This window comes from Trematomus bernacchii, unplaced genomic scaffold, assembly GCF_902827165.1.
Source record: "Trematomus bernacchii unplaced genomic scaffold, fTreBer1.1, whole genome shotgun sequence".
Lineage (NCBI taxonomy): Eukaryota > Metazoa > Chordata > Actinopteri > Perciformes > Nototheniidae > Trematomus > Trematomus bernacchii.
Genome location: NW_022987573.1, coordinates 3,973,258 through 4,000,517, shown reverse-complemented (window position 1 = coordinate 4,000,517; position 27,260 = coordinate 3,973,258). Strand labels below are relative to the sequence as shown.

General features: G+C 40.4%; 1 protein-coding gene across 1 annotated transcript in view; it reads left to right on the top strand.

Annotated features, from left to right (window-relative positions):
- The window catches only part of LOC117479545 (acid-sensing ion channel 1-like), a 43,812-nt gene that overhangs the window by 1,998 nt on the left and 14,554 nt on the right, over positions 1–27,260 (top strand). Inside the window, exon 2 of the mRNA XM_034126593.1 lies at positions 3,512–3,707. Coding sequence (XP_033982484.1) covers positions 3,512–3,707 — 196 coding nt within the window. The remainder of the gene's footprint in view (positions 1–3,511; positions 3,708–27,260) is intronic.

The window sequence follows — 27,260 nt, the reverse complement described above, 5'->3', positions numbered from 1 at the left end:
TTCCTTCTCGGTGTACTCATCTCAACTCTCACACGTTGAAATAGGTTTAGTGCTCATTATCCTGCCTCCCTTGGCAAGGTAGAGAGGCAATGCAACGGCACACTTAGCTGTTATACCCCCGGCCGGAAATGAAAGTGCTTGTGGCATGAAATCCATTTAAGACTATTCTCCACCCACTCCCCATGTTTAAAGTCAGTGGTCTGGGAAATGTCTTGTGGCATGATATTTAAGCTGCACACATCCCGAAGTGTCAGCCTTTGCCGATCCCGTCGGCTCGTTCTTATGGGATTGTATCTCATACTGTAAGTGCCTTCTTGACAGGTTTGTCCATTACACAAACAAAGGGGAGCAAGTCCATCTCCTCAATTAAGTTTTCTTTCAATCAAACAAAAACCTTCTCTGCCTCTGCACGAGGGAGGTTTAGTTTCATCTTAATGTCACAAAAATAATCTATGGACTAATTTCCAAACTTTAATGAGACTAGCAGCATTGATGTAATGCTTAAAATATTTCATTTGGTGTTAAATGTTCCTTTGCCCTCTTGAAAATGAAAATCAAAAGGGTTACTTATAGTATAATTTCATATAACACACTATTGTTTACATACAAGTTAATCTCGTTCTTATTACTGTATTGCACACAAACACACAGGTTGCAGTAATAGTGTTTTTCACAACATCAATAAAAGACTATTTTCCTACAAGAGTGGCCTCATTCATATGAGACATTTTCATTCGAGGCAGTGTTCTGAAAAAAAACCTCCCCCAATTTGCTCTTTGGTTAGTCCATTAAAATGGTGACATTTTTAATAATAGCACAGAGGGAGATCGCAGCGAGTGTGGAGGCTGGGCACATTTATGGCTATTCTGCTCTCTTTTGATACGAGGCAGCGTGGTCAGATTTTTGTGAGCTCCATTAAATGAAAAGAACATTTCCACTGATAATGCTCGGTGTTATGCGGGTTGCCTGGCTCCCCGCTCACATGCTCACAGGCCTTTTATCCTTAATGTAGTGAAAAGAAAAGAAAAGGCTACGTCTGGACATAATGAAATATCACAGCAGTGGAACTGAATACCATGCTATCAATAATGTAATGATATTTGAGGCTTAGCTGTTACAGAAAACCATTCGGAGCGTATTATTAGGGATGAATATATGATGAAGCGAGGAGACATTTCTTTTTCATTTATTTAATAATCTAATACATTCAAAACAATCACTTCACTGTAATACAGAATTAACTAACCAGGAGAAAGCATTTTCAGTATTACAATCTATATATGCTTATTCATTAAAAGTATATTTTATATAAAAAACAAACCTTCTGGCATTGCTTCACTGGACACTACCTGTTCCTCACCAAACCACGGATGCATTAGAGACTAGCTGGTAAACATACTGGATCATTTAGCAGCTGAAGAGTTATATGTTTTTCTCAGGTGTTGGTAGAATTGAAAATTCCCAAAAAATCAAAGCTCGAAGAAAGTCAATAAACTTTATTTACCAGGCGATCAGAAACATGAGTCCAAATGAATGACATTGTTGCTCTTCAACTGCTAGTCAAAAGGAACCTGGTTGCTAACAAATGCACCGTATTAACCTAAATAAGTGAGGATTTCTTCCAAGTTGAGCGTGAAACAAAGTAGTGGTTTTATTGCAGGTCTGAAAACAAAATACAGCAGAGGCTGAACCAAAGTATTGGACAATATTGCACTAGAGGAAAACATTCGGGGATCACCAAAGTGATTACAACTTATCCTGAGGGGGACACGAGTGTCTGAACCGAAGTTCAAGACAAACGATCCAATAATGGCGGCACTGGAGGTAAAGTCAAAGCATCACGAAACTAATTAGAAAACATTGTCTGGGAAACATTAAAGTGTGTGGGAATCCATTATTGGTTTACCACTGGATAAGTTAAAAGACTTTGACCTGCTAGTGGCGGTAGAATAAAAGCTGAGAGATTTCATCATTGTCTAACCATCAGGTAGTTGCCTATTTGTCTGCCATCTTTGGACCAATGCACATTATCTCTAATGATACCCCAAAACAGCATTTAAAGCATCTACAGCTGCTTGTACTTATTTAGTTCTTGGCATTTTGATCAAACTTAATGTTTGTAACTTGTTTCGAAAGGAGTGACAACAAGAAATGAGAAGAGATCATTGTGAGTGAATTTTCTTAAAGGTCCCATGTCATGTTTTTCTGGTTATTACCCGTCCCCTTGTGTGTTATGAAGGTTTTTATGCATGTAAACGGTCTGCAGAGTCAAAACCCCTCAAAGTACACCCTGTAGCGAGTAAAACTCTAACACAGAAAAGACCTATCTATGCTGCCCCAAAACGCCTCGTTGGAGATTTCTCATTTTCCATTGTTTGCTTCCTGGGTTCTGTGACGTGTGAACACCCAAATCAACAACAAATGACCGGATTGGCCCAAATGGACCAATCCGCGGAGCGCCTCACACACCAGGATCCCTTGGCTAACTAACAGGCAGTCCCCATTGACTTGCATAGAGCTCCCTGAACGCTGGTAATAGACGAGTTGGGATGGCGGAGAAATGCTCTCCGCAGACCCATTCTCACAGCGTTTATAAACCTTTTTCTTACTCAATATCAAGCCACACTTATTGTTTTTACTTCGGCTGTGAGTGTTTGTGTGTGGTCAGGATGAGTTTCGCTGTGTCTCGCTGTATCGCCGACCCGGAAACCTGTCCGCTCCTCGCAGCAGCTCGCAGCGTCCCGACCAATCAGAGCACACTGGGCTCACAGGGAGGGGGGGGCAGGAGCTCCAACAAGCCGTTTAGGACAGAGAGTGAATACCTGGTGAATACACATACAGAGATGCTGTATGAGAAACCAATGTGATTTGGGAAAATTGCACAATTTAAATCTATTCTAGTAGACCTCAACAATGGAAATATGATCAGTAGAAATGGCCATGACATGGGACGTTTAAAGCCAAAAGTAACACGATTCCATTAACCAAAAAAGACAGAAGATTGTCTTTCTTCTTGCCATATATTTTGAATAGTGTAGGCAGACTTGCTTTTAAGGCTGGAGTTGAAGTGTAGCCTAAAGCTGCTGCTGCTGCATCGACAGTAAATGGACGACTAGCTTTATGGGCCCTTACAGCTCTTGTCTTAACATTTGTATGTACTGTACAATAAAGTGTTACACTCTGGTAGTGCCATCAGTTCAGAGCCAGAAAAGGCCAGAGAAAACCCACTCATAGAATTGAACTGTCTGTCTCCTCTGGATTCTATTATGTTTAGCTTTGGCTGAGAGGAACAAAAGTTCACAGATAAAGACTCATAAACCTTCTGGAAGTATGCAGAAAAGAAATTCAAGGCTGAAATGGACTTTATATTAAGTCTACTTTATCACCGGGTCGTGATTATTCATAGTCAAGGAAATTCCTCCTTCCATACCAACCTACGGGGCATAAAATGTGCACTTGAAATGTGTGAAATACTTCTTTGACCTCTCTGTCTGTCTATCTATTTTTCCAGGTATGAGATCAGGGACATACATCTCGTGGAGGAGAGTGTCCTGGAGAGCCTGAAGGCCAAAGCCGATTTCCTTCATTTTAAGCCGCGACCCTTCAACATGCGTGAATTCTACGACCGCACCGGCCACGATATCAACGACATGATGCTCGCCTGCCGCTTTCATGGCACCGAGTGCAGGGCGGAGGACTTCAAAGTGGTGAGTTTCATCCCGAAAGGATATTTATCCAATCATAATTAAAAGGGATAAGTCTGATGGTTATCTTTTAATACTGTTAAAAGCCAAAACCACAAATGAGTTCATAATGCTAATAATTATTGTCTGTGTAGCCAAAGCCTGATAAAGTGTGTTTAAGTCAAATTAAAATGTTAATACTGCAGACTTTTGTGAAAGAAATCCAAACTTTAATTATAGTGGAGCAATTGGAGCGCTCAAAATTCATATAGCAATTTAACATCAACATATCCTTTGTATAAAAGTGTTGGAAATTCAAATGCTATTGGAAATATTGCACTTTTGCAGTTAATTTTGTTGGAGATAATAGTCCCCACCAAATACACAATTTATATCCTATTTCACTTACGAAAATGTTGTGACCTGATTTTAAAGATGGAGCCTATGTCCGCTTGGAGTTGAGCGCTACAGACCGGTACGTGCAAAAGTACCCTGAGCTGGACTAACACATCGTTAGTCTTTTCATGGGAAAGAAAGATACGTATGATCACCAGCCTTGTTCGAATATTCTTTTTGTTTAGTTTGGATAGTAGAGTGCAGCAACACACACAATGTACAACATATAGGATTATCTATTTATAGAGGGTTAAAGAACAATAAACCCCTCACGGCAAAATAAATAGCAAACCTGACATGTTGTTTTTCGACCTCGGAGTCCTGCGGTGTGTTTCTGTCCGGATGCTGCTGGGTTGAATCGAAGCCCTCTCTGTTGTTAATCTGTCACTGTACATGTTGTCTTTGTGAACATGTATGTCTCTTATTCCCAGATCATTTATAATACAAAAGCAGACATGCACCTTTAGGATTTAGTCTTCCTTTTTCTTGTTTTTCATGATAACGTTGGTGTGTGTTCATATCAGTATGCGTACAAAAATATGTTTTGAATCTGTGCCGACAAGTCCTTGTTAAAATGTATGATCAAACAATTTTTTGAGCTTTTTCATTATTTACTTGCATCCCCACTGCTCTGAGTCAAGGTTTAAATCTACCGTTTCATCTTTTACTTATCATTTTCTTTTTGCAAAACAAGGTAAGGGTTAGCACCGCACAGCAATGCCCTGGAGATTAAACCCATGAGGAGAAGAGATGTGGATTCATGCAGTGGAGCTGATCAAAGAAACACTGACATTATATATGTGTGAGTGACTGATGCTCATAAGTTTTCCCTGCGGCAGAAAGTAGAGCCTGTAAAGTCTGGCCATAAAAGCCTTCTACTGCCGGCGCGCCCCGACTCTGTTGCCAACGGACACTGGCATCAGACGTGGTTTTTCATTTGGAGCTGTTCATCGATCATTCCTCACAGCAAGCTCACTGAATAGATTGGATTACGTTAAATGCTAGTTTATCTTTCCCCCAAGAAGATTCACGTTTATCGGCGGTAGACTTCTTTGGTTTTTGAGCCTCCCATATATTATAGCACCAAATGGTTGTTACCTTCATTCAACCAGCAGAGTAGACTTGAAGGCTGGCCTTAGAGATTTATTTGTGTCTGGCAAACATTCATTCATACACAATGACACCGAAGAGGAGCTTTACCCGCTGCCACTTACTGAAGCAGCTGCAGTGAAGTAGCTTTGAAGTGATATTTTCTGCTTATGGGCAATTTTACTATTTTTCTCACTAACACAGTGAAGGAAACACTACTAGAAGCCTTATTTATGTCTCTGAATGCAGTTTGAAGTAGTTTTGTTTGTCTGGATGAACTTAATTATAAGATGTATCTGGTTGCAAAGGCGAACTGATGCCTTTTGATTTATTTTCAACACCTCTTCTCTAAAATGTATTGAATTAAGGACTTTCTTAATTATCCGATTGCAGGTTTAACACATGTGTAGGCACAGTTTAAAACTAGTGTTATCTTATATAAGTTATATAAGCTCTTAATGAGTCACAGTTCTGCCTCAAAAAGCCCTGCAAAGTTGAGCTGCTTAGTACATGTGAGGTGTACAGTATGAACCTCAAAGTGAGATTACTACACTCAGCAGCGTTTAGCAGTTGTCAGCTCAGCTGTGATTCACAGTGGACTACTTCCTCATTTAAAGCGTGTTGAAAGACTAGGAAAGTTAGTTATGAAGATGATGCAACATGTTTTGCAAAATCCCAAAAATGCATGCTACTTGTTAACCTGCCCACTCTTCCTCTCCATTATCTTATAGTAGAACAAGTGAAAGGGCAGAAAGGTTGTTTTGGTTGTGCTTGTTAGAATCAATGACCCCAAACATGGCTCTGAAATATTATTAGCTTCCTGTGGTGTGCATTGATAAATCCATGATGCTGTACGTGTTCTGAAGCAGACGGATTTGTATTTGTGTCTTTTTCTTTTGGGCCCGTCCTGCTAGTAGTTTTGTACATCACATTACATTCCATGTTATTTAGCTGTTGCTTGTATCCCTTAAAACGAACGTACTATATACTGTAGACATGCCTACGGGTGCAATTATTTTATTTTTATTTTAAGATTTCTTGGGCAGCCAGTGCCTTTTATTGAAGTGAGAGTGTTTCAAGGGGGAAACAGAAAAGACGACATGCATCAAATGGTCCCAGGCCAGTTTTAAACCCTAGTCCTTCATTTTGGGACTAAGCCATAGTACATGGGCTTTTATGTTGCCCATTAACTGAGCCCAGGAGTTAACCCCCTGAGCCATGTTCGTCTTGAAGGTTGGGGGTGTTCGGTGGTACAATAAGAGAATATAGAAGCAAAAGATCTGTTCTAGGTCTACCCCTTCCCTCTCTTTTAAAAATGATCAAAAAGGCTAATGGTGATGCATATCACATTGTGGTTATTTCAGTTATTTGCCTGAAGTCTCGGTTTAGTACTGAACTGAACACATCTGTTTACCACTGCACGTCAAGGTGGTATGAGCTGTGATGCATTCACTTACAATTAAAGAGGCATCCTCAAGAGCATCTTCACAAACAGCCTGTGCTGAAACGTCTCAGCCACAGGTCCCTGCAGAGAATTGTAAAACCTGCAAAAGGGATCAAAGGTGACTCTCTTCCTGAAATAGCTGACATGTACACAACAGCTGAGTCCTTCAACTATGTATTTTATACTGACATCTGGAAGGAGCATCCTATATGTAACAAAAATAAACCTCTCACTGTATTGGTTTGGATCTTACTGTTTGGACATAATCCCCAAAAATTGATATTTGAATAGTAATATGTTTAGTTAAAAAGAATTTATCAAACACCATTTTGGTCAATGTTGACAGCTTTAGAGTCTTGTGTCTTTGAAGAGCGAGTAGATGGGTATAACAGCCTCAGTTCCCCACTGACTATGGGTATGTACATCCTACAACCCCACTTAAAAAAATCTGAACTGTCCCTTTAATCATGCAGTAGCTGTTGGTCGTGGTCTTCTCCTAAGCCCAAACATTACATCATGACTTTTCCCTGATAGGATTGGAACTGCCTTCTGGTTCTGAGCACATGCTCCCCAACATCCGGTTAGTGCTGCCTCAATAATTCATTTCAGCAGTGGAGTATGAAATGCACACATATTAAGCATGTAAATAGTTGTGTGTGTGTGTGTGTGTGTGTGTGTGTGTGTGTGTGTGTGTGTGTGTGTGTGGTGTGTGTGTGTGTGTGTGTGTGTGTGTGTGTGTGTGTGTGTGTGTGTGTGTGTGTGTGTGTGTGTGTGTGTGTGTGTGTGTGTGTGTGTGTGTGTGTGTGTGTGTGTGTGTGTGTGTCCTTACACCCACTCAAGCATCTTATTGACCTTTCAGCGTTTTTGTGTACTTTGAGGGGATGGATAATTTATGTGATCGTTAATTTATGTAGCTCAAGTCCAAAACTGTTTGTGAGACGCTCCCCCCCCCCCCCCCCCCCCCCCCCCCCTCCTCTCACTCCTCCCCCTCAGCTCTCTACAGTGATGGAGCCATTTCTCTTCTCTTTGAAGAGCAGAGCGGCGTTCAGGAAATTGCATCTGGCCGGGGCACAGTGGCAGCAGAGAGGTGTTCCCCCTGGAGAGGTTTAAGGCCTTTATTTCCCTCCTCTCAGCTTCCCTTTGTTATCTACATCACCACACAGCTGCCGATAACTGGGAAATGCACTTCCTTTGAAGACCGTCTTTGATGCATTGCATTGTTAATCTTTTCATTGTTTCATTGCAAAGTGCTTGATGAATAAGGAAAGAGGTATGTCCCAACTGACTGTTCTTTGTGAAAAGATCAAAAGGGGAAAAGAAGAAGTTGATAAGTAAAGTAACTATTTCTAGTGGCTTGTGATAGGAATACAGAGTCAGCATGATCACAATAGTTGAATACCATTGTGCACCTGTAAGATGCCTTCAGGGGAGACTTTTCTAAATGATAACAACAGAAAGTTGACGACACATTGTCATCTCCTGTCACAGAAGTACTAATGTGCCAGTTTTTTTTCTCACATCTTCATAGCTAATATTTAATTATCTTCTGAGGTATTATTTAATAATATACCAGTGTGATCGACAGTGGCCCAAAAAAAGGGTTTGGGTTAGGGTTTGAGACAATGCTTTTACATTACAGACATACCTTATCTTACCATGATTTAACTATGAACTTTAAAAACGTTATTAGGATAAGGTATGTGAAATCTTTCATTTTATTTCCTTGAAGTGTAACCTCACCTTGAGAAACTTCACACGATGGTCACTGGCTTTTCTGGCTAAGAGCTTTCCTGGTCTCTTGCGACCCTAAGTTGACCGTGGCACGAGGAGCAACATGGAAGACATGTCACTCTCCAATCCTGAAAAAATAAGTAGAAATGTGTAAACCAATTCTTCCTTCTATGAGTAAAATCATTTTTATCCCATTGTGCCATTTTCCACTTCTGTTGTGGATCCAGCATTTTGAACCAGGTCCCGAAGGTCGCCTGTCTGTGTGAGGACACGGCTTTGGTCAAGAACTCTCTGCTTGTAGACTGTAAACAGCGAGGTGCAGCGACCTTTTAGCCTAATGGTAACACTGAAGTGATTTTTTTGTGTCAGATCATAGGTTTTGTGGCAAGCAAACATTAGGGATACTGGCTCTCTTGTTTACCTAGATAATTTTCACAAGTGAACACCACTTTTGGGATTTTTGTGGTCCATGAAGCTGCAGTTCCCAGTCTGAAAAAAAGCCTGTCTGTCAAGGAGAGGATGAAGACTGTGGAGAAGCAACACCTGCACAAGGAGCTGAGCGATGGCCTGTAAAAGCTGTTAGCGCTGCAGGCTCACAGGGAGCAGGTTTAGGGTTAAACCAAGACCTGCAACTGCTTCCTGTAACCTGCTAATGTGGGGTTCACACCAGGAGCTCTGATTTCCCCGCTATATATACATATTTGGGTCGGAGAGTTGGATGAAAAAAATGATATACTGACACATGAGGGTGTTGTTTCATTTTACTCAGAAAATAAAATCTCTAAAATGTTAGGGGAGAGTTGTTTTGCTCTACTTGTTGATATATCCTTTTTAAATGTTTCCCATGATAATACTCTTTTGATTGATTTAATTTCATAAGACAGTAAAAAGACTAATGTGAACAGTTATTGTGTTCTTTCACTCAGAGAGGCACTTTGAGAAACGGTTAAATGGCTCCGGCAGTCATTACGAAGTTATAGAAATCACCCGGCGCTCCCCTTCTGCTCCTCAACTGTTGCAGAGAATCATCGCTGCTAATTGGACTCGGAGGTATTTCGGAAGTAGACGGCTCACTGTGCTTCTTTAAAAACTCACTCAGCAGTGAACTGCACAAAAGTAGGACACGACGAGCGCTTCCCTCGGTCTGATGCTTGCCCCTTTTTTGCTTTTTGTTTGTCAAACTCAGGCTTTGACAGCTTCACCCCGGGAATAGATCATGTGTGTCTGCGCACTCCCAGCACACTGCTCTCGGGACACTTGTGTTATCATTTCTGTGCCCCCCCCGATCGCTGCCGTCATGTCTCAAAAAGGCAACAAGCAATTGTAGATTTTGTTGACAAAATGGGAGACTTGCTGTACCTGGGAGGAGAGACAAGACATTGTGAATCACTGCATGTATACTTTTTATTATTTGCAAGCTGTGCTGCTGTAAATGTACAAAGTCTTCTCTTTAAGAAATAGATTTATAATCCGTAAAATAATTCTGCTTCTTTTAGATTCCTATAAATCCTGTGCATAATTACATTACTAAGACAGCCTCGTGGATTCATCTTCTTATTATAGACACATGCATTTCCAAACATTTGGTCTACCTATGTTGTAACCTATGTACCTATGTCTATGTCTTTTCGATTTACACACGGCACCTATTGCACGTCTGTCCGTCCTGGGAGAGGGATCCCTCCTCTGATGCTCTCCCTGAGGTTTCTCTCATTTTCCCCTTTAAACTGTGGGGTTTTTCTCTGGAAGTTTTTCCTTGTACGATGTGAGGGTCTAAGGACAGAGGGTGTCGTATTGTCATACTGATATTCTGTACAAACTGTGAAGTCCACTGAGATATTGGGCTATATAAATATACATTGATTGATGATTGATTGACTAAGAACCATTTCCCAAAGAATTGCCTCTCTGCTCAGAGGTGCCTAATGCAATATTTTCCTGTAGTTTTAGTGAGTCGTTTTTCAAACTGTAATGAAATGAAATTATTCAAATGGTTTGCTTTGGAACTATAGTCAGCAGTAATGTAAAATATTGACCAATAGGGATGGAACGAAAGCATAAAGAAACCCCATTTTGCTTCATTAAAATCCCAAATGCAGTTTAATTTCTGCACAGTGATGTTGTCATTGGAGCTGCTTGAGTGCACGGCTAGTGTAGTGTAGTGTCATGTCTGGTTTCCAGTTAAACTGCTGTTCATCTTGATGGTCTTTACGCCCAACCTGAAGTCTCTGAAAGCCCAGAGGGTGACGATGCTCAGTTTCCTCTGACATCTCTGACCATGTTAGAAACTGGAAGAGAATCAGACTCCTGAGGGGGAGAAACAGCGTTTAATTCCTTTGGCAGGAATAAACTGGGGCTTGCATTTCCTCTGGGTTTTGTGGCCTGAAGCGACAGATGTGAAGCCCAGGCGCCACCCACACTGCCCGCCGGCGTGTGGGTCAGCACAGTTGCGTTCCACATCCTGAACCTGTCGCATCATCACACGCTGAGCCAGCAAAGTTATGTCACCTCTCGGTCGCAGTGTTTATCATCATTTCATCACTCTCCCTCCTTCCTTTTTTCTGCATTCTTCCTTTGTCTCAAACACTGTGCAGTACATCCCTCACATCAGCTCCCATGGGCATGACAATCCTCATTATGTTTTCATGTCATGCTCTCTCCTCTCTCTCTATCTCCCTCCCTCACTCTTATGCCCTTTGCTTTGTTCTCCATGCTCCCATGACATCCCCCTTTCCCTCCTCAACTTGCCCTGAGCTTTGAAAAACAAGAAATCTTGATGAAGAGGGGGTATATGTGGAGATTCTAAGTGCACAGGAAATCACTTAACAAGCCTCTTAAAGGTATTCCCACTGTGATCAAATGAACACACTTAGAGAGGATTAAATGAATATTCACCCCACAGTGCTGAACGGGGGTATTAAGTGCTGACCACCTCCAAAGACTGATTTAGGGGCAGAGTAACCACATTACCCACATCAGCAGGTGAATACCCAGCGCTCATAACGGAGCATAATCCTATTCACGAAAAGCTGACAGTCAGCAGTAAGACTGCCAAAAGCAGCAGGAGAGCTCAGGTGCAACTTTATCCAGCGTATTTCAAAACAGGAACTTTAATAAATGTCCACCTCCACTACGTCCCTGCTGATGAAACCAATAATCCATACACCTTTTAAAGGCATGTCAAATAACTATCCGCCTGTTTCCCTCGTGTCACTTCAGTTATTATGTGAAACCTCAAACTCTGTATTCAATTTCCTTCCAAAGGCAGCTTACATTTGAAACTAGGTTTGCCCAAAAGTGAACCTAAATGTGGATTTATTCGCATTGTCTTTCACCATTGTTATAGCCAATATTAGGAGTTCGGTGTTTGGGTTGACATGAAGAAGAGGATGTAACAAGAATACGTTGTCAAAAGAGAGCCGGATACTTTCAATGGTGGATTACCAAAGCATTTTCTGTTTGATTTGCATATTAAATTGAGGAAGGTTGCAGTCATTGGCCCTCGCAGATGTTTTTTGATTCATCCATCTTTATATCTGATGATAGACGATTAAGTCATATGCTTGCGTCTCAATTTATTGTCCGAGCTTGTTTCCATAGAACCTAATTATACACTAACCTTTCCACTTCAGCAATGTGTAAAATCAGAAGTATTATCTTCTTTATTCAAATATCTAGTATATCTAGACTTTTATTTTCAAATGTTAACCTGTTAAGCACATTCCCCCGCGGGAAAAAAGCGTCATCTGCAGGAAACAGTGTCTGAGGGCATCTTAATATTTAATAAACTATGAATGTTTTATATCCATGTAACGGGAAGAAACTCAGCTACAGTAACTGATCATTTTTATTTATTTTTCAAAAAAAATGCACAATGCTAACGCTGAGCCTCTGAATTAGCAACGAGCGAAAAATGCTAACGCATTACTGCACAGAAACTCACTCATAAAACCCTTATTATTTATCTTTTCTGCACATCCAACCCATCGATTCGCATCGTGAGAAGACTCAGAATCGATCGGTACATACATTATCACTCTATGATAAGAACTCGTGGAGATATTAACAAGAACAGACATAAACACATGTGGCGCTAGGTAGCTAAAACCGGTAACATGGCCTACCTTGGTCGTTGTCTGGTCAAAAGTGGTCTTCAATGGCATTAAAACGATAACAACGCTGCTGAAGTTAATCCATATCCAATGTGTCTGTGTCCCTTTGAAATGATTTCTGATAATCCATAAGCAATAAACCCTGCTTTTCCGTTTCCAGATGTCAGAGCGAGAGATAGCTTCACTCTCATGCAAAATTACATGCGCAAAGCCCCCACCTTTTTTTGGTAACGTTGGTGTGTGTGAAAACTCCCCTTTGATTCTATTGGCTCTAACGGTCAGAAAGAGATGTCAATCACCAAAATCGATCCAGAGAAACGGTAAAAACGCCCATTTCCACCCAAATCACCTCAGAGGTGGAGTTTTTTTGCTAAACCTCTCTAAAAAGGTCAAATGTCACTTGTTTTGCATCAATCTTTATACAGGGTACTTATTATATGTTGTACTTTGGATTCCTAAAGCTTTTAGTTTACCTTACCATCATCCAAGGGTAGTTTTCACTATAAGTACAAAATAATTTTTCGACGGACACTATAATCTACAGTTTTTTACTATGTTCAATCTCAATTTTCTTTAAAATAAAAAACATCTATATTGATTCTGACTTTTCTACATCCAACTCACAGGTTTATCATTACTTTGAGAACAAAGATTATTAATTTTCCCCTTTTAGAAGTGTAGTTATGGTCATTTGTTCTGGAAATGTCATTTTCGAGCCTGAGACCTGAAAAACAGGCTTGGGGTCTAACAGGTTAAGTTGTACAGACAAACAAGTAGATGGAATTTCACTGACTGTCTTTTTGCGGTTAATCAGTTACTCTGTCCCCCTGTATTACCAAAAACAGTTTTGTTTTATGTCATTAGGGAATGCTAGCCTCTTAGAGTAACTGGTTATTTGAAGGATAGTAGGGGGACCTAAGGCGCATTTCCACCACACGGTCGGCCTCGGCCACGCTCGGTACTGCTTGGCCGCGTTGGGCCTTAACAGGGCCGGCTCACTTCATGCTGCGCTTCCATTACAGTTTAGGAACTGGGGTAGTTACTATAGTAACGCAGTGTAGGCGGAGCCGTGACGTCATCTTCAATGAGAACCCCAGAAAAACAACACAGCCGTTAGCTGTTAGCACTCAGAGCTCACAGCTCCTTATATATGTTCAGAAACTCGACAAAAGTTAAACAAGTACACACCACAGACTGCCTGTGTCATGGCGAGTACAGTCGCTGCTTTATTTATGTCTGTATAGGCCGTTGTTGTGAGTGTGGACGGTCGGAGCATATATTGAGTTAGCTTAGCCAATCTCCATCTAGAAAACACGCATTTTAAAAGGTTTTTCGCCTGCCGTCTGTCTGCAAACTTGCCAAAGCATTAATTCATGGTTTTTACTAACCGGTATCAGTATGTTGTTACTTCGGCATCATTTTGAAACGTGTATTACAATTAAATCACGGTCAAATATGTTCATCTTGTTGTAGTTGTAGACTCTTGCCAGCGCTCCTCTCTCTAGTTTAGCATACTCAGCCCGACTCAGCCCTGTTTGTTGGCCCCGATAGAACCACAATTTTGTCGGGCCAGAAAAGAGGTGAAAAAGTAACTAGGCCTAGTGGAAGCGCAACCAAAAACGGGCACGGCACGACACGGCACGCTTAAACCGCGCTCCGCGCCATGGTGGAAATGCGCCATTAGAGTACCACTTAGTGCATGTAAAAGAAGAAAACTAAAACACAGGAGGTGTGCAGCTTTGTCCTAAAAGGCTAAATGAGCTTTCAGGGAGAGGGATGCCAGATTGATCTGCATTCACTGAACTACATAATCAACAGCATACTTAATAGCCCAAACATCCTTTAAATGTACCTCCCATTTAAATAACCCCTTACAAAAGTGCTCATCTTAAACCCCTGAGATATCTTATCCCATGTTTTCAAAGGGTGGATAACCACACAGCGTCTCCATGACTCCAGCTGGTTTCTAGACGGATTACTAATGCTGCTCAAGCACGCTTTACTTGCCCGACCCTGAGAGGGGGAAACACTTTTTTATGGAGACATTTCGGACCAGAGAGGAAGGAGATAGATAAGGGGAAAAAAGCACAGCAGGTCTGAAAATAGACCGGGTGGACTGCACTGCTCTGCGCATGTTTTATTTATCCTGAGGATTAGTGCAGGTGACTTGAGGGCTGGGCTCTGAAGGCAGGCCTGCAAAGGGCTAGCTGTGAGTCAGACTACTGGATGGGGATGAAGGAGGGGGAGACAGGGGAGGAAGGATGACACAATTCAGACGCTGAGCTCCTCTGTACTCACCTGACCCTAAATCAGCATTAGTGTGTTTCCAGAGGCTAACTGCCAGAGACAAGGACCTCTGATGGATGTGACAGAGAGGAGGGATGCTCAGATCTGGAAAGTAACTAAGTACATTCCCATTTCTTTTCAAGTTCACTGAATTAATCTGACATATTTTGTTAGTTAGCTTTCAAATTTAGATTTTACATTAAAAAAAAAAGACATACGCTTATCAAATAAAAGGCCTTACTTAAAATCAAACCAGTGCTTTCTAATCTTTTTGGCTTTCCAAAAAAAAGGGTTATAGTTTGGGCTCCGAATTAATTTTTTTCTTACTTTTGCTACTTAATTGCAAAAGAATACTTATATAATCTGAATGCAGCACTTAAAATGCATTGAGTGATTTTGCACTGTGTTTACAGTGTGTATGTAGATCAGGATGTTTGAGGTGATGTGCAGGAAGTTATTGTTTAAGACTTGATTGAATGTTTCCATGGCTACTATGTCAGATTCAATCTCAATCAAGACTTTTTATTTGATTTAACGGCGCTACCATGAACATATTAAATAATGGATTTTAGTATTTCCTACAGTATGAATGGGATATTGCTTTAATGAAGAGAATATAATGATATATTGTGGACAACAGAGTTGAAAAAATGAAGCTACGTAATAGAAATGTGGGAGTGACATTATGAATATTCTGGGGTTTTAAATAGGTTGTCCGTAGGAAGCACAGGAATGCACCACACACAGCAGTTTCTAATAATCCTGTTCTTTCGGAGCGCGTGAACTGTAAACAGCAGAAGGATAGCAGACAGCATAAACCTGTAAACAATTAAATAATCCTGCTACAGTGCAAACAGCTCTGACAGAGACAGAAGAGAGGGAGGCAGCTGCAGAATAAACCTGCTTTTATGTTCGTCTTATGTGTGTGTGTAAACGACACAAAAAAAGTGTGTAGACAGACGGGAGCTCAGTGTGTGACGAGGTCGCAGAAATGGATGCAGGGCCGAACGAGTGAGAAAAGACAGATGGGAGCAGTTGTAGTGACAGGTGAGGATGTAGGCTATAGTCACTGTAGGTGTGAAACTAAATGAACTGAACCATCCAAGGACACATGGATGAAAGAAAGGGGAGAGAAAAAAAAGGAAAGGAGCTGGAGGCTTGTGATTTGTGAGTGTTATAATGAGGAGGTTTTTGAATGGAAGGAGAAAGCAACGGGAGATGGGAACAAGTAGAGAACGAGGAGGGCGAGTCTTACCCTGACACTGCTATAATGAGTCATTTATTTTAATGTGCAGCAAAGATCCTGCCCAAATGTACTCTGCTCATATTAAAAGTTGTTATTATTGTCTGAGGGAAAGGAGGAGATATACATTTATTTGCTAGTAAAATCAGATACAGGGGCAAACATGCAACACACACACACACACACACACACACACACACACACACACACACACAGAGAGAGATAAAGTTCTGTTGCAGCAGGCGGTGGCATTCTCAACGACAACAGCACTCTCCAGGGAGAACAGCCGGGAGACTGATTAGTATTTCCTGGATGTGCTTTTGCACCTTTATATCAACCTCAGACTGGCATTCACCGCAATTACTGAGCTAATCAGTTAACCAGCGCTGGCCTGCAGCCTGAGTTTGGGCAACACTTCTTCCCGTTGTTCCTCCATTTTAATGTGCCTGCGGGAAATAACGGCACTATTGGTACAAGCCAGAGTTCTAGGGCGTGTGTGTGTGTGTGTGTGTGTGTGTGTGTGTGTGTGTGTGTGTGTGTGTGTGTGTGTGTGTGTGTGTGTGTGTGTGTGTGTGTGTGTGTGCGTGTGTGTGTGTGGTATTGTTGATTGATTGAGACCTCAGCTGATCAGGATTCTGCACTTTCCTAAAAGATTATCATTTTGACATTTTGTGATTGTCGCACAGAATAAATGCAGAGTGTTGGGAGAGTTGAGAGACAGATAGAAATGCATTTACATTCTGACAGCGAGGAGGAAAATGGAAAAGGAAAAGACAAAATGGAAGACTGCTCAATAACCATTAATAGTGTCTGAAGTTCACATATTGGCTCAATTAAAATGTATCTCCCGAGAAAATTACATTTCTTTTTCATAAAGTGCTGCAGACTTCTGACTCAAAGTCACTGACATTATATTAACAGAGGCAATTTGAGAAGGAATTGTATTTTGTTGTGTGTAACATTTGCCTTGGTGTGTATTGGATTTATTGTTGTAATGTTTTAGTGCTGCACACTTGGCCGGATCTTATTCGTGATTTAATGAGACTTTATTTTGCTTAAAGCTGCTGTATTTCTACTTTCAATTTGGACCAAATATGTATTACGTAAACGGGGCAGCTTGTACAGACAAACCACAGTGTGTTATCATTACATTCTGCATTCAGCTTCAGGAGTGTTTCTACATCTGTCAACTAATTTATTTGATTGTACGGCCTATAACTTGTTTTTGTTCACTCTCACCGCTCTCATCAATGTTGTAGGTATAAGGATCCATCCGAGCAGTTTCAAATCAAACAACCTTTTCATCACCATGGACAGCTTAAGGTAGTCATTATATTACCAGTAAAAACTGTTCTTCACTTGAAACACATCTGGAAACTGCTCAGAAACCCCCATATTGTAAAAAGGACAGCCAAACAGTCCCTGAAATCCCTCAGTCTATTGTTTGCGGTTATGAAGTTTCATGACGCTCTTATTATCCTACAAGTCACAAACGCTTTATTCATACAGTGAGGTCTAGTTATAAAATGGTCTCACTACACTAAAACTGCTACTTTGGGACTTACATCATAACACATGAATACAATTGGATCCTCAACAGTTTCAGCTTTCCAGTCAAACCCAATGTATGCAACTCCGAGTCTGTTGAGATACTCAATATGCAGAAATATTCAAATACACCATTTGTTATAATAAGCGGAGAAAACATATTTATACTGCATGCAAAAACTGAATGGTATTATCATAAAGTAGGCATGTCTGTGCAATGTATGTTCTTACCGACTTGTTCCTTATCAGGGTCCCAAATGGAATAGGACTTATATCCCAGCATGCATTGGAGTAGCCTCAGGACTTTCTTGCTGGGAGCCACATACTGCACAGCACATTATAGTATTACAAAAACATGAATGTGTAGCTTCAAAGAAACACCTTACAGTAGTATACAAAAAGACCAGCGAGTTACAAACTGGACAGGAAGTGTATGATGCACACTTACTGTGCACGGCTGCTCTCTAAAAAAGTAAAAGTGAAATTAAGGAGATGAACAAGCCAGTTGTGCCAGATGTGACTTTAGCTGAAGTGAGTAGTTTATATGCAGCCAGTCCTATAAAATCACTGATGGACAACTAATACGTTTTCCATGTTTCTCTTCTGTCTTCAACCTTTCCCCTCAAGAGAACTCATCCAATCCTCAGCAGTCCTGAGCTAGTTTGGCGTGATGTTTTCAGACTTCAATTTGAACTTTTCCATCTATTTGAAACATGCCTCAGTTTTACACGCAGTCGCAATTTCTCAATAATGTTTCTCCAGAAAGAGCGTCATGTGTTCCTGCCATCTCTTTAATTTGTGCAGCAGCGAGGCACTCATCAAGTCATCATTTGATTGCATCGTGTATTTCGATAAAAGATGCCGACGCCTTGAATGATGCCTCTCATTAGCTGTGCCTCAGACCTGGGCTGCGCCTCCAGACGAGGAACATGATTGCAGTATTTTATCTTAATTTTATAGGTGACAACGGGTCATTTTATACAGTATAAGGTCAGGTTCAAAAAAATGGTTTCACTTCAATGAAATGGCTTTTGGGGACTAGCCTCCTCACACATAAAAACGATCGTGCCAAGAGTCTCAGATTTCCAGTCATACCTAAAGCAATTTCAAGAATGTTCTGGGACATAAGCATGCATATTCAAATACAGCCTTTTGAGAATAGGCAAAAATACCCATTTATTCTTAATGCAGTATTGCATGAATTCTGCATGATCTTTGCCTAAAATTGCATGCACATTTCATAAAGTGGGCATGTCTGTACTGAGGATTGTGATAATATATGATTTGTCATAATACTCACTATGATATACAACATGATTTTCAATGCATGGAGCTATATGCATTTTCTTCCCCTGACTGTATACTACACAGTATGTCCAGCATCAACAGCACGTAGACAGAGTTAGAGAGGATGTGAGCGTAATGGAGCATTTAGCAGCTAAAGATCAAGATATTTCCCTCAGGAGAGAAAAAGAGTGAATATTGGACTTGCATTCATCAGGTGGAAACATAAAGGATTGCAAATGAATGCTAATGTTGCTTTGTGGATGTGTAAAAACTGTAGGCAAAACACACCTTTTTTATGTGTTCAAATGTCAGTTTCTTGTTTATATTTTGTATATTAAGTATTTCAGGTATGTATAACGAGAAAATAAATGTCATATGGTGATTGTAAAGCACCCAGAAAGAGAACGTGTGATAATGTCGTCACAAAGTCTGCTTGCTGCAAGAGAAGCTCCATTTGTTTTCTATTGATTTCTGATCATTGCAAGTTTTCATCAGAGAAAGCTTCTTCCACAAAGGTGACATTCCAACACGGTGAATAAATAATTTGTTCTATTCATCTCTGAACATCAAACAATTCATTGAGACGAAAGGACATTTTTATTCCGTTTACCTCCCACACACTCACAGTAAATATGATGCATCTGTTCTCTTTGTATAATATAATTAAATTAGACACATTTATCATGTCACAATGCATTGTCAGTAGGTAAAACAGGCATTACCACTTTGTGAGTGATGTTCAGACAAACCACCAGAATAGAGGACATCAGTCACTGCGGTGCGCACAGCGGGAATGACAGGTATATCTGCAAAAAGGCAAATTAGCTTCGGGTTTGTTGTTTACTCTCTGCTGGTCGTTGTTTCTCTGCTGCTCTGATAAGTGGAGCTGAAGTTGAAGTGGAGGCCGGTGTTGTCAGGCGTGCTGTCTCTCCTTCTCTCTCCTTCTCTTTGTCCTCCGGTTGACAGGGACACACCTGGTTAAATGAGAAGCAGACACTTGTAATGCTCCTGCAGTCGTCTCCTCGCTGGGTGCAGATGCTGCTGTCCGCCCCTCAGGACCCCCCCCCGGTCCAGATCCTATCTGTCCTTTCCACCTCAATGAAACTTCAGGGCATGATTAAGGGATCAGGCAACATGTTTCCAGTCAGAGCAGCAGAAAACAAGTTGATAGAGCGGAGCGTCTCACTTCTCAGACAGCCTCAGGTTGTCATTTTGTCTTTAACCTCTGACAGAGCTCCTGCCTTTTAAAATCTAGTGAGAAGCCTTCAAAGCACCGTCAGTGTTTGTCAGCCAAGTAATTCGAGATAGTTCCTAAACGTTCAATATTCTAATAGAAATGTGTATCCACTGCAGTTGCTTTCAGAAAATAAAACCTTTTGTTAAATATGTTTGTGCTGTATTTTAACTTCACTGGTTTGCAGAGCAAGTACTTGAACCATTGAAACTGGGTTTGGTATTAACCCATTCAAATGTACCAATGCTTGCTTCGAAAGCACAATTTCCACATTTTGAGCTGTAATATCGGTTGTCTAAAAACTTCTACAGCCTTCAGACCTTTCTTTCCTCTCGCTTGTTTGTCTCTGCTCTTGAGCTTTTATGATGAGGTCTAGTGACTTGTAGTAGGGCTTATGGGAAATGCTGTTCAACAAAGGTCACTAAAAACTGAATCATTGCACAAAAGACCATTTTAGATTAGAAAACTTTAGCTAAAGACATGGAATCAACACACTGTTGACTTATGTCCTGCTCTAAGCCTGAACTTGTAGGTATAAATAGCATCACAAATGTTACCAGGATTTTGAATATAAGGTGAGATAAGGTTTTTCTTACTTCGGGAAAAAGATACAAAAAGTCAGTAGTGGACATTTCCCTGTTTCACATATCCAGCGATGAATGAACATGTATTTTAATTCAATTTTCTGTTCACATGGAGATCATTTAGTAAGTGATCAAAAGCTGTATGGTGCTGAGCAGATGGTGTACAGTTTTGAGGCCTTTTTGCTGAAAACAGCTGCAATGTTACGAGTGTATTAGGAGAAAACGAAACCACAAAAAGTTGTTGGCAAAAAACGAATTAGCTGAAAGACACTAAAAGTGGCAGGGTCGATGATAATGTGTCTGTGGGTTTGTCATTACGAGCAACCTCTGTCTCATACAAGTTATCGCAAGATCCTTCAATTAATATAAGAATATTGATCAGAGGGCTTTATGCACAGCTTAGGAAATAGCTTAAAGATTATCATTATTTTTAATTTAGCCAGTGCAAAATGTAAAGTATGCTTAAGAGTAACTATGTGAGTGGGGGGTAAAAGGTTAATTAAAACAGTAAATAACTAAAGACAATAATAACCTACTTATGGAAGGCCACTGAGCAATCAGAGCATTAGTCCTGACACTTGGAAATTAATTTTGCGCTGATGGTCCCTCTATTGTTGCTTGGAAACTAGGAAGTGATTGGATGCGTGCGTCTACTTGTGTGTCCTTTAAGACTCATCAGTGCCCTACGTTATCACCTCTGATACCTTATTAAGGACACTGTTGTTTAATTATACACTGATATCAGCGAGTGGAGATTATTTTGAGTGGCGTTCATTATGTGTTCTATTAGCATTTGAAGACAAATGAGTTCCCCTCTGTGAACGGCGCAGGTTCAGATAGGAAGAGGGAGAAAGGATTGCATAATAAATAGCAGAGGATGACTTCGGAAGAGTAGGAAAGAAGAGAGAGGTGACGGGAGGGAAAAGGTCTGATGGGACTTCTGTAATATGCAGGTTTTCCTTTATGATAATCTATATAATAGGACATTTTCTCTCAGATTTGTGAAAGAACACACTGGTACATTTAGAGCTGTCGACATAACATGCAGAGACTTACATGGCTGGCAGGCTAACAATCCACAACATGACATTTAACAGCTTCTTATCAAAACTAGGAGCAACATCCGTATACTTTCTGCTGATTATATTATTTCACTTCACGCATTTATAATATAAACAAACAGTATCTAAATGGAGACTGTCCGTATGTATTTCCTCTACATGTCTCAACAACTGTTCATCCTATTACATCCACACCCTTTCTCACAAACTGGACGTCTGCGAGCTCTATGATTTCACAGTTCATGGCAGAATCAGATCAAGCTGAGCATGAAGCGAAAGAAAAGAAATAGTGACAGGTTGTGGCCGTGTCTCTCCACTTTCCACATATAAGTTAATGGAAAGTGAATATCAGAGCTGACTGCACCATAGGGTTTGGTTTCAGAAGTGCTTGTCTTTAAGAGGCCCTATAATGCGTTTTGGGGTTGTACTGTCCCTTTCCTGTAGTGTCTTATATAGGTTTTTGTGCATGTAAATGGTCTGCAAAGGCTCAAATCTAAAATAAGCAATATAGAGCCCATTTAACTGTATTCTTTTTATTTTTTTTATTTATTCGACTAATTCATTCAAAAAATAAAAAAGTATAATTCATACACACAAAGATAAACAAAATTAGTAGAAGCGGGAGGGCTGAAGCAGCTTATGGGAAGTAGCCCTCCCGTGAATCATCCTAATATAACATTGGCATTATTGCGTCAAAAACGTATAGAAATTAAGGAGTACAAAGAAATAAAGAAAAACTAGGAAAAAAATTAATTGAAGTTAGGGAAAAAATAAATAAATGCATATATATATGAAAACTAGATATAAGGTCATTTTCTGCACATGTCGATAGCAGTTGACTGTCTTTTGAAAATACTATACTGTATATAAAAATATATATATGTGTACACATGTACTTGGCAAATAAATTATAATAATAATATATGCATATAAACATTGTGGACACTTATTTTCAAGTGACTTTTTTTTACATTCATATGTTCACACATACACAAAATATACATAAGCACCATATGTTCAGGTGTATAAGTACACACATGCACTCATATACACCAATACAAATATTCTCATTCCGACTTTTCTCTTTTAAATATTTCTTCTTTGTTGCATTATACGCCATCGTTGCGGATTTCAGCACACGTTTATCTTTGGATTCCACACAGATGCTCCGTCATCGTATGTTTCTTATCAAAAAGCACCTTGGCGGTCGTAACCTTTAATTTTTTTGGTACACAGAAATATATACGTTTCTGTTTCATCTTCTCTATTTCTGATTCCCCTATGAGTCACCAAGCACCGTCTATATAAAGGAAGTGAAGGGGACTTCCAGAATTGGAGGCACCAAAAATATCCAGCTTAGCAACGCCAACATGGAGTCTGTTGCTCTTATCACAGCCGGGAGAAGAGAACAGGTGTAGGAGTTCAGGGTGGCTGAATTAAAATAAAAACAGGATTAAACTAAAGATTACCAACACCTGTACAATCCTTTGTATCCCTTTTAATCCCTGAATAATACCTTATTCATGGTCACAAAAGGGACAGCACTTTTATCCCAGCATGCATTGGAAAACCCTCAGGACCTTCTTGCTGTGGGCCACCGTACTGCACAAAAACATACAGTGGGGCTTCAAAGAAACATCTAAGTATGTTCAAAAGCAAAAAGCAGGAGCAGGACTTTTCATCTTGTTTTAGAAAGGTCATAACATTTCGGTGTGGGAGAGGGAACAACAGTTAAGCATCCACTTGTGCCAAAGTCAGTAGTTGATATGCAGCCTATAAAATCCCTGATGGGAAACAACTAATACGTTGCCATGTTTCTCGTTTCTTTCTCCTTTTCCCCAGAAGATCATTTCTCCAATCCTCAGCAGTACTGAGCTACTTCTCAGGCTGCTGGCATGATGTTGTCAGTAAGAGTTGAATTCAAACTTCCCCTCTAGTTCAAACATGCCTCAGTTTTCGCCAATTTTCAATATGTAGATGTGGCTCCAGAGAGTGCTGTGTGTTCCTGCTATCTCTTTAGTTTGTGCAGCAGCGAGGCGCTCATCAAGTCATTTGATTGCGTCGTGTACTTCGATAAAAAAGATGCCATCGCCTTGAATGATGCTTCTCATTAGCTGTGACTCAGACGAGGAAGATGACTGCAGTATTTATTTTATTGTTTTTCCCCGCAGAATACCTTGAAAATACCTTCACTCACAGAAATGAACACACACACACACACACACACACACACACACACACACACACTACACTCTCACAATAATCACCTGTTGTTGTAGGATCTGTGTTTATGAATACAGTCAGGCTCTGTCTAAACGAGCAGTAAGCTTCCAAAAAGCCAATTTTTAAGGTCACCATGGCAACCTCATCCTGTTAAGAGGCTGCACAGACCTGACCCTTAACTTTCCCCGACACTATACTCACTCGCTGTAAACTCAGTGGGATCTCTAAAATGATCCAGTTCGCAGCAGAAATGAAATGCAATGCAGTCGAAAGCATTTCTCCATCCACCATTTAACTGATAAGAAAAATAATTGAAATCCATAATGGAAGAAATCATTTACAGATGCAAATCAATTTCATATCCATTTGTCTCAGTTTGGTATGTCGCTGTTTATAAAGTTTCTCCTCTATCAATTACTGGTTTTGTGAAATATCGTTTAAAGTTGTTTTCCTCATTTTCAAATTACAACTATTATTGCAAATGGCTTCAAATTGTTCTGCCATTAAGGTTTGCACTTCGTCTTGTACACCCGCATTCACATCATGTCATGGGCTTTCTCCTTGGTTCATTTGCAGCTTTAATCCATTTGACAGTGAAGTTATGATTGCGGGACTGATTGCATATTACAAGAACTGGATGTGCTGTACTTTGAGAAAGATTTGGTTTTATGATGGCTCTATTCATTAATCCATTTGTATTCGTTCGACTGTCAGTTGTCCGTGTTGTTTCCATACAGACAATCAAATCTTTGCATAAAGCAGAAAGGGCAAAACAGATAATCAAACAGACAGCATCCTGCTACATGACATGATTTGCAAATTGTCACTTTGGTCCATTTAGATTCTGGTGTCATCTTTCATCTTAAATCACAAGTTTCTTGTCTTATTCCTGTGCTACCCTGCCAGCTGCTGTCAATCAAACACAGACACGCCCTTCCAAACAGCTGACAAAAAATGGAATATTGCACATATTTAACCAACAACCTTTTCTTTTACTTATTTTAAAATAACAAAAGGCTATTAACAATGCAATAAAACAACATGGTGGCATTGTATTCAACTTTTAAAAGGTAAGTATAGATGTGCTTTCAGTTGTGTGAAAGTGTGTATGTTTACCGCTGTGTCATTGCCTGCTGTCCCTTTCTCTCTGAGTGGACACAGTGGGTGTCCTGTTCCACCTCTCCAAGTGTTTGTTCGTCTGAGCAAACAGACTCACATCCATCTAACCAACCAAAGGCAAAACAGCGTGAGCCAAATAAAAAAGGATTGATTATTTGAAAGTCTGTGCACAACAAAACAGTGGAATGGCAGAAGCGGTGCTCATTCCTCTTGAAAGTGAAACATGTTTCAGTTTCTCTAAAATAGAAGTTATCTAGTCAGAGGGTTTGGACATCAAGACTAGATGTTATTCTTTAAAAAATGTTGATCAAAGACTTTTGAAACTTGTCTTCTAATAATACCCGCCTTCTGAGCTCTGCTTCTGTGAAAAGCCTAATGATGTCTTTAATTAAACTCTCCAAGGCTCTGCGATTCAATAGAAGACTTCAAGTTAAACCGTTTTATACTGCTTAATGGGCGCCGTTACTGTAATAAATATAAAAAATGGTTTGATTTCCACTTGAGGGCAGCTGAAACAAGTTGTGACCTCTTTAGTTGTTAGCAAACTGTTACTTATTTAAAAACCCAGCAATTAGGCAGCAATATTGTCAATACTTTGGAGGTATGTTTCAATTTAACTGTTTAATTAAGTGGCTTACAGTATACTTCATTCCTACATTTCTCCTAAATATTCACTCTCCTTATAGCTCTGGTTTTGGTGTCCGTCACGTCCTGAGGGAAATATCCGTCCCTTTAGCTTCTAAATGCTCCTCTATGTTCACCAGCTAGTCGCTAACTTTGTCTATCTGAGCAAATAGTGGGCAGTGGGGTTTTAGAGCCTGAAAGTAAAAATAAATAAATAAAAAACCCTCCTACTATAAGCCTCTGCAAAGCCAAAGGGAGCTGCAGAGTCTGATGATACAACACTATAAGGTCATCTCTATAGGCGACCCCTTTCACATTGTCACATTATGTCACATCATCATCGATACGTGATTATAATAATATTGGTTGTAGCCGCTTCAGAGCATTTTTTATTAATTTAATTATACCCTGAAGTTGGTCATTTGTTTGACAAGCACATTGTGACGATGCAATCTACTGTAAATCATACAGGACTTATTGGATTCTGTTGGGCATGTTGACCTTTGTGATGGCTATTTGTTATCTGGCTTTCCAGCTTGAATCATTATTTGTTGAGTTTGAGATGCAGGTAGTCAGATTTGCTTACATGCACCATCTGCGAAATGAATTAATCTCTTGGTATTCAGCAACGGCATGTGACAGGCTGAGAAATCTAAAAGCCTCAGCGGATTTCTCTCAGCAGAGTGTGAAATGTGTCGCATGGAGGAGGTTCACTCCAGGGGAAAGAGCCTCTTTTCCCTCCTGACAATATCGAACTCTCCAAACTGCACCAAAAAGTGACAGGAGTCCCGTAATGAATGCATTCATTCATTGAGGTTCAACCCACCTTTGCTGGCTGGTATTTTGGGAATAGCTAAATGAAAGACAGTTGATGAAAGAGGGGTTTGTTAGCTGCAGAGAAGCAGAAAGGTGCCCCTCTCCAGCAGCGCCTCGATCTATCTGTCTTTTGATGTTTTTCTAACTAATGAGAGTGATGGCTTCCTACTTCTCGTCTGTTGGGATGCAGTCCCCGGGGATGAAATTGGCGTTATACAAAAGCTGGGGGCTGCAGTGACTCCTGTTGTTCAGTTTCACCTCGTGGCTGATCTACTGTACGAGCCGGTCCCCGCTCATCCCCCTGAGGAACTACTTCTATAGCCACTCAGATGTTGAATCATGGAGCTGTTCCTAAAATAAATCCACGAGTACTCCATTGTGCAACTAAACTTATGTGTATTTAAACAAGCAGTGTACAGAGGGAATGAAGATGCATACTGTAGATGTCATGCATCATCCATCAGCGTATCCCTGTTGTGCATTTCTGCATGTATGTGTTCTGTTACCCCTGACACACAACCATATGTCCACATTCTTATCTACAGTCTACATCTCAACATAGAACATACTGTGTTTGACTTATTCATGTGGCTTTTTCCTGGGAAACCATCTGACTGTTGCACAGCATTTCTCTAAAGGGAAGTGTCCATTTTGTCGAGCTCTCACAGCCCACATTAGGAGCACAATGGCCTCTCTGCACCTCAGCAACACTGAGAGGAGAGCGCTCGTGGACCAGGTGTTGAGCGGATTTTGGTTTAAATGATTTTGTCTGCTTCAGAC